Source organism: Ictalurus furcatus, chromosome 9, assembly GCF_023375685.1.
Source record: "Ictalurus furcatus strain D&B chromosome 9, Billie_1.0, whole genome shotgun sequence".
NCBI lineage: Eukaryota > Metazoa > Chordata > Actinopteri > Siluriformes > Ictaluridae > Ictalurus > Ictalurus furcatus.
The window spans coordinates 3493954-3511016 of NC_071263.1; the positions used below are offsets into that span (position 1 = coordinate 3493954).

The 17063-nt window shown below is 39.0% G+C and overlaps 1 protein-coding gene across 4 annotated transcripts; it reads right to left on the minus strand.

Moving 5' to 3' along the window:
• Window positions 1-199: 199 nt before the first annotated feature.
• ccdc175 (coiled-coil domain containing 175) lies at window positions 200-13006 on the minus strand. 4 transcript variants are annotated; one of them, XM_053633456.1, is made up of 20 exons: window positions 12826-13006; window positions 10493-10578; window positions 9627-9738; window positions 9352-9487; window positions 7971-8199; window positions 7758-7880; window positions 6917-7026; window positions 6739-6820; window positions 5938-6074; window positions 5344-5454; window positions 4283-4354; window positions 4069-4204; window positions 3445-3573; window positions 2718-2856; window positions 2102-2181; window positions 1505-1657; window positions 1308-1410; window positions 1100-1143; window positions 491-654; window positions 200-354 (listed from the first exon to the last, which is right to left on the minus strand). In XM_053633456.1, exons 1-20 carry the CDS (start codon window positions 12890-12892, stop codon window positions 345-347), a joined length of 2223 nt encoding a protein of 740 aa, XP_053489431.1. In that variant the 5' UTR covers window positions 12893-13006; the 3' UTR covers window positions 200-344. The 4 variants fall into 4 exon arrangements, with proteins under 4 accessions (XP_053489431.1, XP_053489429.1, XP_053489428.1 ...); XM_053633454.1 differs by having other exon boundaries at window positions 1493-1657; XM_053633453.1 differs by having other exon boundaries at window positions 7971-8214.
• Between the last annotated feature and the right edge of the window lie 4057 nt (window positions 13007-17063).

Genomic DNA, 17063 nt, shown 5'->3' on the forward strand with positions numbered 1-17063 from the left:
GTCTGGTTGAGAAATAAATGTCTCTGAATCTTGCATGTAACCGTTCAGAAAAGAAACAGTTCATACTGGTTAATGGTGCAATATTAAATAGATAAAAAAAAATAAAATAAATAATATACAGCACTATTAGTGAGTTTTACACGTCATCAGTAAGATATGACTGTTTCCGTTTTTCTCATGTTTCATAAATAAACATCACGATCGTCACAAGGTGCTTTATTCCTTTTACACCACAGCAATTTGCTGACAATTGCAAGTTTTATCCATTTATAGTTACGTTCCTAGTTGTTCTGTGGAACATTCATCAAATATATTACCTGCTGTTGCTGCTTATATTTTCTCTTTCAGCTTGTCCTGTTACGGAGCGGGGAAAAAACAAGTTTTTAGCAACTTTAAAGTTCGTTTTTAGAGCTCTCTGCTGTCAGTGAGGTGAAATGTAAGTGCAATAAAGACATTAACATTCTTTTGAAATCTGTTTGATTTCCTTTACATTGGTTTCTGTTTAGGTTTAGTCATTTCTAGCAGTGTGCTCATGGCCTTTAGCTCCGCCTCCAGCCTGCCGTTGATGCTTCCGATGTGCTCCTTCCTTTCCTGGACCTGCAGCATGAATGTCTGCATGGCTTCCAAAACCTTCTGGTCTTTTTCTACAGATTCCTACAGTATGAGGGAGAATTATTATTTCATTTGTGTTTTTTAATTTAATTTTTATAACTCGCGTGCACACACACACGTGTAACAAATGTATTGTACAAATATATTTATCAAGTACTGCAATTCTTATCCCACAGTGGTGTTTAATTCTAATTCAAATCTGATCCATCAGAAGGTGTTGAGTAATTTGTGAACATTTTTTTTTTTTTTTTTTTTTTTAAATGAAAGGAGTCTCCAGTGTCAGCACTTTGTAACTATGAGAGAGGTAAAAAAGAGAGGCTGGTGAGGGAACGAGTGTTTGTAGCTGCTTTAATGTAGACTTGCGTTAAATAACTATAAACAGATAAAAATGATGTTCTATAATAAATTAAGAAATGTAATCGTTAGCAAGTTGCTGTTGTGTAAGAGGAATTAAACACCACGCGACGTGCTGCTGTAGGAAACGTACCTCTGTAGCCAGTTTATCTCTGATCCAGGCTTCCACTAAACTTCCTGTAGAAATAAGAGACGGATTGTTGGCTTAAGAAAATGTTATGAAGAACGTGATAGAGTTCAGTTTGAGGGGTAATTTTGCTGGGTTATAAAGACCGTGAGTAAAAATGGACATACTGTATATACGCAAACATAGTAAAATGGAACAAATCATGTAGACTCACTGTAGATGGACTGCACTTCCTCTTTCATCCAGCCCGTTTCCTGTGTGTGCTTCTCTTTCTCTTTCCTTGCGTTAATGATGTCCTCCTTCATTTGTTCAATACGCTGCAACCATAACCGCCGTTATTGTTCATCAGACTTGCTGTAAGTGATCCGACAGCGTTTAATGTAAAGAGCGGCTAATTACCGACTGACCCACCAGATGTAGGCGACTGTTTTCCATGTTCGCTTGCTCCAGCATCAGTCCGTTCTCATAAACGCTCCTCTCTGTGGCGCTGATCTGCTGGGCGTGAGAGCGCAGGAGCTCCATGTGGTTCTCACGTAAAGTCTGCAGATCCTTCTTCAGATCTTCCTGCGACGATATTATAGACATAAATGACGCTAATGTCAGTTTGTTTATTAGGAAACACCGTATAGTTGCTGTAAAAATAAAAAAATTCAGATTTTTTTTTGGTGATATTTTCTGTAACTTATGTAACATGAATGGAAGGAGTCTCCAACGTCAGCACTTTGTAACAGCCAGAGGTAAAGCTGTAAGTTTTCTGATATCTTCAGGACCAAGGAGTTTGTTTCTCAGTAACGTGTAACAAGTTGGGTCTTTAAAAATTTTTTAACTTGGACAGTGAAACAAGGAAAAAAAAAGTGAGGGAACGATTGTTTATATCTGCCGTAACGGAAGTGATGACAGGAACTGTTTCATGAACAATCCACAACATTAAATCCAACTATACACAGATCAGTTATGATATGTTGAGGTGATTTGATTTTAGGTACAGTAACAGTCGCTCTGTTTTACCTTTGGCTGTAGCATCGCTGCTGTTCGCTCTTTCACCTCTTGTATCGAAAGCTCCAGATGATATTTTCTGGCCTTCAGCTCTAATAAGTAAGAAGGAAATAAAACATTGAGAGAGCAGTAAAGACGATGATCATATTAGGTATTTGTGCAGTTCTGAAATGCAGCTGAATTCCAAAAGTCAGACTGCGTTACCAGTTTTTACTTCATTACCAAATCCGAATCAATCTGTACAGGATTTTGCAGAGTTTTTTGTGATTGGTGCGACCAAAAACGCTCGATTTTGCTGTGGCTTTTTTCAATATTTCCGATGGAATTATTCCCCCACCCACCCCCGCCCCAATTCCTAGTTTCAAGTTTTGACGTGGAACTTCCAAGACTTTACCAAGCTACAGCTTTACCTCTGACTGTTACAAAGCGCTGCCCCTGGAGACTCCTTCCATAAATGTTCCATAAACACAGAAATCTGCACCCTATCAATGACTACACAGGACACTTCACTATGTGTTATGTGCTATCTTTCTATTTTTTGTCAACAAAAGTGGTTTTTGAAGTCTTTGCTATGAGACAATTCTGATATTTGGAGCCGGCTGTATTAATGTGACGTGTGTGTGTGTACCGGTTGTTTGTTGTTTGAGGGTTCGATGTCGAGATTGATCAGCGTCAAACTGAGCCTCGGCCTTTGACAGCACTGTCTCCTGATCCTTCAGCTCCTTTTCTTCATCCAGTCGAGCTTGAGAGATTGACTCAGCCTCCACCTTTCAGAAAAACATAAAGCGCATGCTTTATTTAGGTGTGTGTGTGTGCAAGTGTGTAAGGGGCTTCTGAAGATCCAGTAGGTATAACCATTGATATTCAATGCAGTGCATTTGAATACATTTGCATAAATTTGCATGTTCCACATCTTGAACAATCGTGAGCCGCAGCACAGCATTTATAATTTGACACTGTTTGTCATTCCTCACCATATAAATAAATTTGCCTTTGATTTTTGACGAACGTGCCTTTGATATTTTACTGGATATATCGACTAATGTCCTTTAAAATGAATAATAAGCCACGGGTTAAGAAGCTTCAATAATTTCCTACACATAAAAAAAAACCCCCGAATAGGAACATTATAGAGCTCTTGGGAGTTTAAAGGGTTAAAATTTAAAGCAATTGAAAGGGATACAAATTTTACATAATAAGTTTGCGATGTTTTTACAGTACTGTGCAGGAGTCTTAGAGACATCTGAAGAAATCCTGTAACAAGAAGATGCCTTCAGAAATAATGAAATTGAACATTTCTGAGTATCAAAATTAGGGCACCAAAACTTTTGCACAACACATAAGATGTGTCTTACGTTGAGTTGCTGTATTTCATCATTGTACTTGATTTCCGTCTGTTTACGCGCCTCTTCCACTCTGGAGATCCGGTGTGTTAGTTCCTCGATTAAATAGCTCATGACTTCGTGTTCTTTGAGTTTCTTCTTCTACGAAACACAATAAATATGATTAAAGGAGTACTACAGAAATGTTCTATATGATCTCGAACTACTGTGTGTGTGTGTGTGATTACCATGGACAAGAATTTTGACACATTTCCCTGCTCTGAGAAAAAGAACCAACAATTTTTTTTAAGTCTAAGGGCAGATGTTGAACAAGAAGCTTTTATGTAAAACACATATTTTAGAAAGCTATCATGAAATCTTCATCAGCTGTTAATAAATGAAGCTCAAGGACAACCTTTTCAGAGGGAAGATTTCGTGATGGTACAACAAAACCAGGAAATTGTAAAGCAGCCAGTGTTATTTGAATAGTTTTTTGTCAAAATTCAACAACTGCCCTTAGACTTCTATTATAATTGAGTTTTCTGTTCTTTTGTCACTGCAGGGAAAAATGTGCTGAAATGATTGCTCATGGTAATCACACGCACACACACACACTCCAAAAAATAATAACATATTCCTTTAATGCCAGTTGCTAACCTCCTCAGCTAACTCGCTGTATCTTGTCTTGTCTAACGAGATGGCTGAACAGAGTTTTCTCACATTGTCTTCGTGCTGCTCTTTAAGAGTTTCCATCTGCAGACAGAGTTCTTCTCTCTCGACCTCAAACGCTGCCCTGAAATAAATAAAATAAAACATTAATACATTCTGTTTCTGGAGGCTTTCATTGATCAGTGATTAAATTAAGATGAACCTGTTCTTCTTCACTTTGGCCAGCTGCCCCTCGAGCACCACCAGGTTCTTCTGAAACATCTCCACACTGATTCTGAGAGAAACAAAACCAAAAATAATGTTTAAGATCCATCAATATCACCACTGACTACCATTACTGCACTTACACCCATCTTTATTTATGTCTCTACTAACCTATCACACACTGTATACACTTTCAACATGGGAAGTCAAACACAGCAAGAGCTTATGCTAGGTTGTTGTGAGAATTTTGTTGCTGTTTGACTTGGAACAAGGTTAATGGTTTAGCTAGCTAGTACATAGCTTTGACATCTATTATATAAACTGTGTAAAGGCATGGTAACTGCAAATGAGACAGAAACATTACAAATATTAACATTTCCCTCAGATGTGTTGGTACATTGCTGGAAAAAGACACTGTATGACTAAAATGACATTATAATTACACTTAGCATCAAATGCTAACTTCTGAGGGTTCTACCATCCCGGAAATGAGACAGAAACATTCCAAATATCAACATTTCTCTCAGATGTGTTGGTAAATTGCTCAAAAAAAAAGACACTGTATGACTAAAATTACACTATAATTACACTTAGCATCAAATGCTAACTTCTGAGGGTTCCACCATACCGGAAATAAGACAGAAACATTACAAATATTAACATTTCCCTCAGATGTGTTGGTACATTGCTGGAAAAAGACACCGTATGACTAAAATGACATTATAATTACACTTAGCATCAAATGCTAACTTCTGAGGGTCCTACCATCCCGGAAATGAGACAGAAACATCAAGAATAACAACACTTCCCACAGATATGTTGGTAAATTATTACAAAAAAGACTCTGTATAACTAATTATCTGCAATACCATTTAGCACCAATCACTAAACCTACTAAAATGTCACCAGGAGTGTGAAGTAATATACAACTTTATTATAATATTAGCTGATTGTGAAAACAGGAAGAGATATGTGCTCACATCGGAGCTGGCCAAGAATCACCATGTGATACCGTACACCAGAGCGTACTGTACATAAAGCTACTGAACCGAGTCGTACTTGTTGGCTTCATGAAGCTCTTTCATCTCTTCCTCCATCTCTTTGATTTGAAGTTTATATTTGCCGATCGAGGCGAAGCGCTCATCCAGCCTCTGCTTCGATTTTTCCAGTCTGAAAGAAAATAAAAGGAAAAATGGGCTGGAAAGTCCGAAAGCCTGCATCTCTTTCATTCCTCTTCTACCACTTACCTCTTTCTCTTTTACACGCTACTTAGAAACCGCAAAGAGTAACCTCCTCTGTCCTGAAGATGTCGGGAAACTTAAATAAAGAATACCACGTCTTTACCTCTGACTGTTACAAAATGCTGACACTGGAGACTCCTTCCATGAATACATGATTACACGTTTTTTAACACGTCCCTGTGAACGAGGTGTTGCTATAGAAATTATAACGTATTAGAACAAGCGCGTTAATTATAAATAAAGCTGTGATTTGCAGCTGCGCTACGGTCAGAGAGAGCTGCTGTTCTAGAAAATTCTTCAACACCTTCTGACCAATCACAATCCAGAACTCTACATCGCTGTGGTGTAAAGTTCATGAATTGAATTAGATAAGCACGTATATGAAGTGTGAAACTTGTGAAATGATATTTACTCTCTGCTCAGGTTGCTCTGATCCGCCAAAGCATCGTCTTCCTTTTTCCTCTGAGCTCTGAAGATGGATGAAAGCTTAGAGATGGCCTCGAGACGAACGCTGTTCTCCTTCTGTTCTTCTTCTATCTCTCGTTCCACCTGAAAAAAAAACAACAACCCAACCCTTTAACCCAAATGTATTAATAATAAATCTTCAACAAGTCTTCAGGAGAGAATAATGAAATAACTTGTTTCACAGACGTTCCTCGATATTTAAACAGAACAATAAATGGATAAAAAGTACAATGTGTTGTCGTTATCGCTGTGTTATCACTTTGTGACGTCCTGATATTAGAAAATAATCAACGATAACAGCAATTCACACATCAACCTCTTAAACATGGCTTTTCAAACGTATGTTTCAGGTTCATCTTGGGAACAAATTGTTAATCCAGTTCTACTTTGAACAAAAATATCAACCCGGCTAATCTCGATCTGAACAGATCGTCAGAAGGTTTATCCGAGTCCAATTTGCCGCGGTTATCCTTTAACCAGCTCAGGCATCCATTCCCTCGGTGTGAGCCGTAGCGGATCTGAGTCCAGTCCGATCCTCTTCTCTGCTAAAGGTCATCTCTACACGACGCACCTTTGAAGGTTTGTTTTTCAAAAGCTCAGTGTGAAGACTCGGCTCAGCGAGATCTAGCCCAGGCGGCAAATCGATGCCTTAAAGCTCACATCTGAGAGACGGGATTTAGTGCTTTGATTCTTTTCTGGAGTGGGGGGGAGGGAGATGTTTTAAAAGTTTGCTCAGCACATTTCTTACCGTTCCGATGTTCTCCTGAAGCTTGAGCAGCTGCAGGTTCAATTCCTCTCTCAGCTCTCGTAGCTCTTTCTCACGGAGCTTTCTGTCGATAAGGCAAAAAGTCAGGTCGTTAAAAAAAAATAAAAATAATTAATTAAACAGCAAGGAATCAAAGCTGAAGCTACATTAACTAGCTTACTTCTGCTTTGTGAGCTCGTCTGATTTTTCGATCGTGTCCTCGATCTGTTCTTCGTGTTTCCGTTGTGATGTCTTCAGTCTGACCGTACTTCTCTCCAACAGTGAGATTTGCTAAAAACACAAGTAAGGTTTAATTAGAACACTTGAAACATAATGAATAGCTCCCTAAAGAGGGCACCGACTGAGCTTTACTCAGCCGGAAGGCAGATCTGATTTCCAGCCGTTTAAAATAAACGTCAACAGGAATGCTATGATATAACAGAGAAAAGATATTTGGGTTGTCCATATTTAAAAGAAATGACAATTTGAGAGTTCCACATGCAGGGAAGATTTAATACCGAAATTGTGCACATCAGTATTCAAAACTCCGATGTAAATAAAGACTTTTTTTTCTAAAACAGAGGCAGTTATACAAGATTCTAACCTTGGATTTAAGTGGATTTAACCTGGATTTAGTACCTTGTGTTTTCATTAAGTCGTGCACACGAGTAAGTGTCGGTGCACAATATATAACTATTAACATGCAAAACAATAAGTGCTGGATCAAGTGCTATTCTACGCTCTAATGAATAATGAGTGTGGAATGAATTTTGTTCATTAAAACCAGTGATTAACGTGAGGACTAATCATGCAGCAATATACTGCCGATATTCTAAACTCCTATTAGATTTATTTCAACCCTCACTATCTTCTCCTTGGCCGTTTTTGTATCAATTATTTGTTTCTTTCCCGTTTAAAGTCGAGTGCTTGTTTTTAAATGCAGTGGTTCCTGAAAAAGTTCCTGTAGTGGAAACGTGCTTAAATTGCATATTGCACTGAGATTTAGTAGAACAGGAGTTTACATTTGAAAGCCCGTCAACTTTCTCCTCTTTCTTCATGAGCTCAGCTAAAGCCATGTTCAGCTCTTTGTGCAGCTCAGCGTTCGTCTTCGTCTGCTCCTGAATGGCGTTCATCGTCTCGTCAATCTACAAAACAAACAAACAAAAAAAAAAACAGCTGCTGTTATAGAAAATGAATCAACACCTTCTGACTAATCAGAATACCCTTTTTAGTACCTCTTTCTTGAGCATTTTCTTTGTTTCTTCAAACTGCTTCCTCTCCCTGGTCAGGTTGTCCTGCAGATCTTTCCTGGTTGAGTGCACTCGAGCAATCTTCTCCTTCGTAGACTGGATCTCGTTCCTCGTTTCATTCAGCATAATCTGTGTATCGGCTTTCTCTGACAGCTGGCTGTTGAGCTGCTCAGTGAGCTCGGTGTAGCTGGCGCTCAGAAGCTGGTGCTCTGGTCTACGGAAATATTTACTGACGTTTATTCGTTTAGCAGACGAACGTTTATATGAAGCGGACTTAAGTGATCGAAGTACACAACCGAGCAGGTGATTGTTAAGGGTCTTACTCAGGGGTCTGACTTTAGCTTTACATCCGACTGTGTTGGGATTTGAACTCACAAACCGTCCAGTTACGCACACAAGCAGCTGATTGGCTGTACTGCTTGTACAATTCTGAAACACACTTGATGGGACAATAGAGATGGACTTGAAGACCCTACATTTCTGCGAATGTATTTGAAAAGCAAGGCGTTTATAATCATCTGGGAATGTGTGCATTTCCCCCAATTTTTATCCCTAATTTGGCCACTTGCCAATTCCCACCCAATACAGTAACTGGTTCTTCTCTATCATTCAACAGCTACCAAACTGGAGAAGGTGAACCCTAACATTTTCTTCCCCAGTTGTTTACATAACCATCCGTAAACACCTCTTATGAAACCTTTTTTTTTTTTTTTTTAATGAACTACATAAGAGCATAAAAAAGCACACTTAAGGAATCCATTTTTGTAAACAATTCACCACCAAAGGAACCCATAAGGAACCTTTTTTTTTTTTAATTAAATTGTTAACCATCCAAAGAACCCCTGAGAAATGAATTTTATAAGCTGAATTATTTTTACCAGGAGAACCCCTAAGGAATCCCTTTTCATGCATTAGTACAAGTTCTAAGTAGAAATCCTTTAGAAAGCTAGAACCATCCAAAAAACAACAACAACAACAAAAAAAAAAACCCAGAACCTTAAGGAACCCTTTTTTTTTTGACAAAAACTCCCCTAAAAAGAACTCCTAAGAACCTCTTTTTTCTAAGTGAACCCCACCCAGGAAGGTCATGGTTAAGTCTTATTGTGTCACTGGCAGCCATTTTCCCTCCCCATGTGCACGTTCTTTGTCTTTATTGAATGTATTATATAAAAATAACCTTTAAACTAGTCACAGGTCACGTTCACATTACTGGAGTGTGGCTAGTTTTGACAAATGCTACAGTTACGGAAAATGAATCCACCGTAAACCTTCTGACCAATCAGATTCGAGAATTCAACAGCACTGAGATGTAACTGCTAGTAATAATTGTATTCCATGCTAACGTGTCATTGCTGACAATCCTCACAAAAGAAGGACGTTTTCTTCCTCCAGAAGTTTCCGTCTCTTCTCCATCGACTCGATCTCCCGCACGACGTTCGCCATCTCCAGCTGGAGCTGATTCATCTCGGCCGTGTTCGCATCTCTAGCAGCGGCCACGGCGGCTAGAAATCGACAAACCCGCCTAGTTTTATTTGTTTGTAAAACACACAGGGGACTTGATCTCGATACACACAGTACACACAATGTCAACCACGCGGATAACTATTCGATCGAGACGACGTTCCGATCCCGCACGTTTACCTGATATTTCAGCAAGGATATCATCGTGCTGGCTCAGGAGCTGATGGCGCAGTTTTCCCGTTTCGATCGTTTCCACCTCGAGTTCCTCATGCACGGCTTTCCTGGATGCCTCCTGAACGATTAAGCTGACGTTAAATAAAGCGAGTCAATCAGTGGAGACACGTTTAGTGACTGAAGTTTGCTTCTTTAGGTTTGCGAACAAAGAAGTGGAAGTTAATAGCGTCGTGCAAAATTGACTTCTACACATGAAATACGAACTTCGATAAGAATTTGATCTGAATTACTTATAACATACATTCCAGCCTTCAAACTTTAGGCCACGGCCCTTTCCTAGTGCCTCGGATTAGACTGTTTTTATCTCTGCAAGAACGTTTTGTTCATGTTTATAGGAAACAGTGGGTGATATGGTCTGTCTGAAACACTAAGGAGGCACTACGTGATGATTGAGAGGATGCTAAACTGGTAGCCATAAGCTTGCATTACTTGTTAGCTACGTTAGCCTGGTAGATCCAGGGAAAAACTAAAGAAGCTAACTTCAGACACCGGATACATCTTGTACATCTCGAGTACATCTGATGTAAAGAGGAAATTGTGTACTTTGTAGTTGAACTATCCCTTTAATCATGGCCTATAAGAACACAAAAATATACAGTACAGCTATTTACTTGTCAATTTCTTGCTCCCATTAAAGGGACGCAGACCCATTTGAACCTACACATTATTGGATTTCGCTGAATCTTTTCTCCAAGTTTCACTAATGAAGGTTTCATGACCAAACGTTCGATGACAAAGCAGTCACACCGAGAACAAGGTGATGATGTTCATTCATTTATGCATTCATTTATTTAATTATTTATTTGTTTTACCAGTTCTTTAATGGCATCTGCTATCTTGCTCAGGTGATGGCTGGCTTCTTGACTGAACGACACTCCCTCTGCTTTCAGCTGCTTATCTGAAAGGTACAAACAAACACACCATCAGCTCAGATAAGCCTCAAGCAATTCAGGTGAAAATGAGTTTCTGGAACGCAAATATGCTCAGAATTTTAATGCCGTGTGACACATGATCCCGGACCTGACTGTGTGCACGAGATTAGCATCGGCGAGACAGAGACTCATTCAAAAGTGAGACATCTAGCAGATAGACATCTGCATCAGGGCTGTGACATCACACATGCATTTTTGTCAAAACAAAGAAGTATGCTTGTTGTTTTTACATGACTGAGGGAAATCCTGTGACATTTCTGCATTATATGGATGTACTGTTGTATTGTACTCTCTCAAAACACACTATTATGTTTTTTTTTGTCTGTCTTTAAACTGTTTAGATTAATGAAGCTAGGAACTGCTTGAACAGAAAGGAACGCAAGTTAATAAACAGAAGCATAAATTCATCTTTCAGATGATCAGAAGTGGAATTCATTTGGATTATATTACACATACCGAGGACATTACACCTCCACGCCAGCAGAGGTCACCTGAAGAATTTCCTTGTAGACTTACAACTTCCTGTTAACTTCCTGGTTTAGCATATATAAGTATAGATATAGCTATTTAGATGGTGAATTGATTGCATTGCTGCCATTTTGAAGAGGTGTTTGGAGCAGTGTTTGGAGCAGTGTTTGGAGCAGTGTTTGGAGCAGTGTTTGGAGCATGGAGAGGTGTTTTGGAGCAGCATTCAGTGGACCCCATTCAAGACCAAGCAACAAGGCATTGCTTCTCACAAGTAGGTGTTTGATTTACCTGTCGTTGATTGTCAGTGATCCATGTACATGCACAATCTAGATATTATAGTTGTCAACAAAGACCCAGTTTCTTTCTAGGTTTATGGGTTTTTCACTCATAAATGCTCAAAAGACCAAACACCATGCATCATGTTGCCTATTTATGTATGGTGCTCTCAGCGTGTAGTCTGTTTGAAATACCTTTCGAATCACTGCTCTGTCATACAATAAACGAGAAGTCACCGATGTAGATTTGAGTAGCTTCATAGAGAGCTTGCCAGAATGGAGTCAGCTCTCATCATAAACCTATACAAGCGACACATTTCAGTGGCCAACAGAGCTGTCTTGCTGTTCCTGGGATTTGAATTAATGAACTTCTGATCAGTATCCCAATTCTTCTGAAAGAATCATCGAACCCGGGCCAGATCACACTGAATCCTAGCCTCTAGACCACCAGGGAGACTCTGGCAAACAGTCCTGTCTCCAGCTCCTTCAGAGATACTCTTGGCCTCTTGGATGTTTTTGTGGTGTGTTTTTCTTTTCTTTCTCTCTCTAACTAATCCCCTCCGTTGGTGGATGTTCTCCAATAGGCCGAGACTAATTTAGTGGTTTCACTTCAATATTACAGGCTTTTTTGTGTTAGTGGGGTTTACAGAAAAGTCATGTGAACTTCGTGCGTGAAATTTAAACGTGTGGTTTTCATATATTTGCATGTTGTGTTTTTAGACGTTGCATTTTTATGTGATTTTTTACACGATTCATTTTTCATTTTCTTTGTTTTTTTTGCGCATGTAGGCCATAATTTGTTAACTTTCACATGTGATTGTTACATAGGCTTTTTTTTTTTAAAAAAACAACAAAACAAAAAAAAAACATGTAGGGAATGGGTTTTTTTTGTTTTTTGTTTTTTTTCCCTCCACATACCCCCCCCCCCCCACACACACAATTTATTGTTAAGTTTAAGTTAATTGTATGTATTTTTAATTTTCACAGGTGATTTTTGATGCACAACTATTATTTATTCATGTTGTTTTTCCACATAATGATTTCACACTTTTTTTTTTTTACGTTAATTTTATACACGTTTATATATAATTGTTTTCACGTGATTTCTACAGGTTTTACGTTCACACTTTTTCATATTTAGTGCTTTTTTTTTTGGTGTGATTTTTTTTTTTTATTATTATTTTTTTTACACGGTTATTTTTTCACATAGGCTATATATAGTGATCGTCACTTGAATAATTATTTTTCAAACGTGAGCAGATGTTGTTCAGTGCATTTGATCTTTTTCTTCTTTTATTTGTCTTGAAGCAGCACTACACTAATAATGAGCAAAAACATTGTCTCAATTTTAAAGCTGAAATTTTACATGCAGTGAACCTTAAATGACTTCCTTGATGTTATTGACTCACAGCAGTGTAAGCATAAGTGTAAATAATTATTAATTAATTTATTTATTATTAATGATCTTACCTAATTCGCCCAGATGTTCCAGTGCAATGTTCACAGCTGGGAAGTCTGGCACTAAACACGCGGCCATGACGTGTGTGTGTGTGTGTGTGTATACAAGTGTATATAAGTTACTGAATGTGATGGTGAAGGCTGGAGGAAGTTTTGCGACTCTGCTCCATCTGTGTGCTGTGTACGTGACGCGTTGTCATGAGAACAGCAGCTCGTTGAGGAACTTCCCCCAGCGGCGCGATCAAAGGAATTCCGCTGTCGCTCAGACCACGCCCCCTGATTCTCAAACGGCTCTCACATAAGTGCTAATGCGTTTTAATGCTGGATTTTATTCAATTCAGCAATAATTAATCATGCAAATACAGCAACACAGTCAGGAACAATTACTTTCAGAGTCTGAAATAAAATTTTTATCTTAGACGTGTGATTTATTTTATTATTTTTTTCCTTTTCTTAACGCACATACAAGCATGCACGCGCTTCCCCCCGCTCAATTGAAAGACTTCGAAGGGGGGGGGGGGGCTAGACGAGAGATTGTTTGCATTAGTGTTTTTAAATCAAGCTATGCGTAATGCAGTAATCCAAAACCAGCAATACTTTCTCCTCTCTCTCTCTCTCTCTCTCTCAACCCCCTACCCCATTGTAGTTAATCAGCTGAGATGTCTGAAGTTATTTTTTATTGGGAAATTATAGATACTGCTCCTTTAAGCTCCCGTTACAGGACTGAACCCAGGAGGAAGTAAATCTAATGAGTGCATGAGATTGGCAAGGAAATGTAGGATGCGTTATTAAGAGAGAACTATAAAGTTAAGCATGCTGTACCTCACATAACCGTGAGAGGGCGCTGTTGTTCCATGAGCTGAATTCCGCACATGCTGAGACTCTGTTAGACCTTTGCTCTGAGCTGCACTCTTATTATTATTATTATTATTATTATTATTATTATTATTAATATTAATATTATTATTATTATTACTTCACCGTTGCACACACGAAGACTTTTCTGTGAAGTCTGCGTGCTCACATTCAACAACAGTATGAGTGTCTGTCTGTCACACTCCATCACCTACTCCTTATCTTTGTCTACATGTATGTCTATCTATTTACCTGTGTTTCTGTCGCTCTACATGCTTGTCTGGCTTTCTCTCTCTGTATCTCTACCTGTCTGTCTATTGCTCTACGTGTCTCTCTGACTGTCTAGCTGTTTGATTCCACGTAGCACCAGTTTCCTTAGCACTGTTGCATGAGTATAAATGTTTCCTATCCGAGGCTGTTGTGGTGATGCTGCTGAGCATGTTGCACTGATGCAGTATTAATGGAGAGGAGGCAGAATGGAGTCAGTTTTAATTGGACTTGGCTGAGTGAAATCACAGGCTCGCTGAAAGCTCCTGACTTTGACAACAGGCCTTTATCTGCACTCCATCTTTTCACTGAGGTCTCTTACAAAATCACTAATGAGCTGGAAGAGATTGTGGTATTTTTGAAGTGTGTGTGTGTGTGTGTGTGTGTGTGTGTGTGTGTGTGTGATTACATCTGTTCATTACAACTTCACTGTCCTCGCCTCACTGTAAATTGAACTCTTGGACCTGGACTACATACACGGCTATATAACTCACGCTAGCTAGAGTGACTCAAGTCACATGATTTAAAATCGATTTTTATTTATTTATTTTTTTGGCAAATGGACTCGTTAAACTGATTCAGCTAATTTTCCGAAATCAAGACGAGTGAATCTCGGTCGTGACTGAAACGATTCGTTGATTTGAGTGGTGTGAATGAAGTTCAGCATGCATTCAAATATGACTCGCACGATTCATAGATGTTTACACCAACAGATAACATTTTATATTATGTACAAGATCTGTGAATACACCTCACATTTGAGAAAGTAATGAGGAAATAATCTCTGATTCAATCACTGATCTGCTGACTGAAAGAGGAGTGAATCTCGGTCGTGACTGAAACGATTCACTGACTCAAGAAATGTGAATCAGTTTAGATTTTCGCAATTGGTTTGATGTTGAACAAAATGGACAGATCAAAACAACGTGCACTAGTGTAAAATCTGAAAGAAACCTGAACAATAGAGATTTGTTCACCTTAGTGACTCAGAATCATTTGGGAATGAATCTTTTTAAAAAAAAAATTATTAAAAAAAAGTTATTTATGTTTTATACAAATGAGAATCAGAATCCTCTAGAAGTGTGAGATACAGTTATGGCGTGTGAGAACTTCATATAGGCCAAAGACCGAGCTTCCTAACTCCTTGTTTAAAAGCGCTCATTGCTAATCCGTTTTCATAAAACGACCGAACTCTAATCACAACCGTTTTCGTTGTATTGTGACTCCTGTGATTTATCAGGTTTTGGTCTTCAGTCAACTTGCTCATATTAGCAAGACGTCAGATTACTGCTGTTCTGTGCGTGCGTGTGTTTTGTCGTTTTGTTTACAGCAGCGAGTGTGTGCTGCTCGATCTTAAGCCGGAGCGGTATCTGGTGTCGCACATGGACGGTTCGTGCCGATTATGTTTACAGACGGGACCATTAGGGGACTTGATTATGCATAATGGAACAGGTAGTGCGCTTGCATTTCATGCTTTATTTATCGCTCATCCAAGGTCAAGTGGTGCTACACGCTTTGTTTTACACGCTGCGGAGTGTCCAGTTTCTCATGACGGAAGAAAACATTTGCGGTTCGATTGGGAAGTTACTGTGTTTCACGGCGAGTCTGTCGTTGTTTTTGAGGCTCGGGAAGGAAGCGACAAATACGAGCGTGACCTTTTGTAGGTTCTTGGTTCAAGTTTACGTTCCTGTATATTGATCTGGAATTGTCTGATTTTGCATAACCACATCATGTAGTAGTAGTAGTAAAATGTTTTATAGCAATAAAATGATCATGACTCATTCAGGGGCTCAAAAAAGACAAATACAGTCAAAATATGTTTACTAAATAAAGCATCTGGCTAAATGTTACAAGGAACTATTTACACTTATTTTTGCATTTTTATTGTTAAAGTAAAATAATCAACAGTGTGGTGGGTTGAAGAGGCGGAGTTACTGTTTCCACCCCGAAGTTGGTTATTTTCCTATAACGTTATGTGTTTTATTCCTCTTACACCGCAGCAATTTGCCAAGGATGAATAATTTTTTTATTAATTAAAGAAGGACATGCACCTATCTATTAGTAGTTAAATTTAATATTGTGTAACATTGTGCAAAGCGTAAACTCCTCTGTCCTGAAGACGTCAGGAAACGTAAAAAGTTACAGCTTTACCTCTGAGTGTTACAACGTGCCGACACTGGAGACTCCTTCTGTAACGTTAAATTAAAGCTAAACAAGCATTTTTTTTTAAAGATGCTAAGTCACTGTGTGTGTGTGTGTGTGTGTGTGTGTGTGTGTGTGTGTGTGTGTGTGAGGGTACTTTTTAATGCGGTTTCAGAAGCCTCGAGAGTGAAGGAAGCTGATAAAACACTGAACGAGTGGAATCAGTCGACACTCTCTAGAACATACGAATGAAATGAATCGTTTAAGTCAATCTCGAAATGAATCCAAATGAATCGCTGCGAATCCAGCTCTCGCTGTAGTCTCTTGGCGTTGTAGGTGATGTTCAGATTTGAACGGAAGATTAAAAAGCAGCCAGCGTGACCTGTGAAGAGGGCAAACTGTCATCCGTCCATCTGCTTTACAGAAGAAAAGAATAGAAGGACGCCTCACCTCACGCAAGGTGTATCACAGGAGTCGAGTTTCTCGGGAACAATGACTCTCGAATGTCTCCACACTATGGGTTACAGCGTCATGGCAGCTAATCACACACACACACACTCGGACGTGTTGAGCAGGATGACTGCACAGGGAAAGTATTAAAACGCTTCTGATTAAGCATTTTCATTTATGTACTTAATTCCTGTGAGACGTATTCATGGCAGAACTGTCGTTTACAACAGCGCAGAGAACGGGGGGCGGGGGAATAAACTGAAATGGAGTACAAACATAAAGTAAATTAATAATGAAACAAAACATTTACAATTAAATTTAACTTGGTCTGGGGATTAAATAATTAAAGTTCTAATCCACACAGCTCCAGGCTTCTCTGATCGCTCCTGTGTCTCTGTGTCTGTACGGGTTTCTTAGGGTTTTCCAGTTTCCTCTCATCCTTCTAAAAATATTCCAGTAAGTGGACTGGTGGCTGTCTGGTTTTCCCAGTACAGGCTCCGGTTACTGTAATGATTTCAAATTCCATGTAGACTTTT

Bases quoted from the DNA above. Each gene is read 5' to 3' on its own strand.
- ccdc175 (XM_053633453.1), bottom strand. From the start codon at position 12,892: ATGGCCGCGTGTTTAGTGCCAGACTTCCCAGCTGTGAACATTGCACTG. The intron at 8,215-9,351 runs GTGAGGATTGTC...AATAAACGTCAG, and splicing joins GAAGAAAACGTCCTTCTTTT to TAAATATTTCCGTAGACCAG. The intron at 5,455-5,937 runs GTAAATATCATT...ATTTTCTTTCAG, and splicing joins CAGAGCAACCTGAGCAGAGA to ACTGGAAAAATCGAAGCAGA.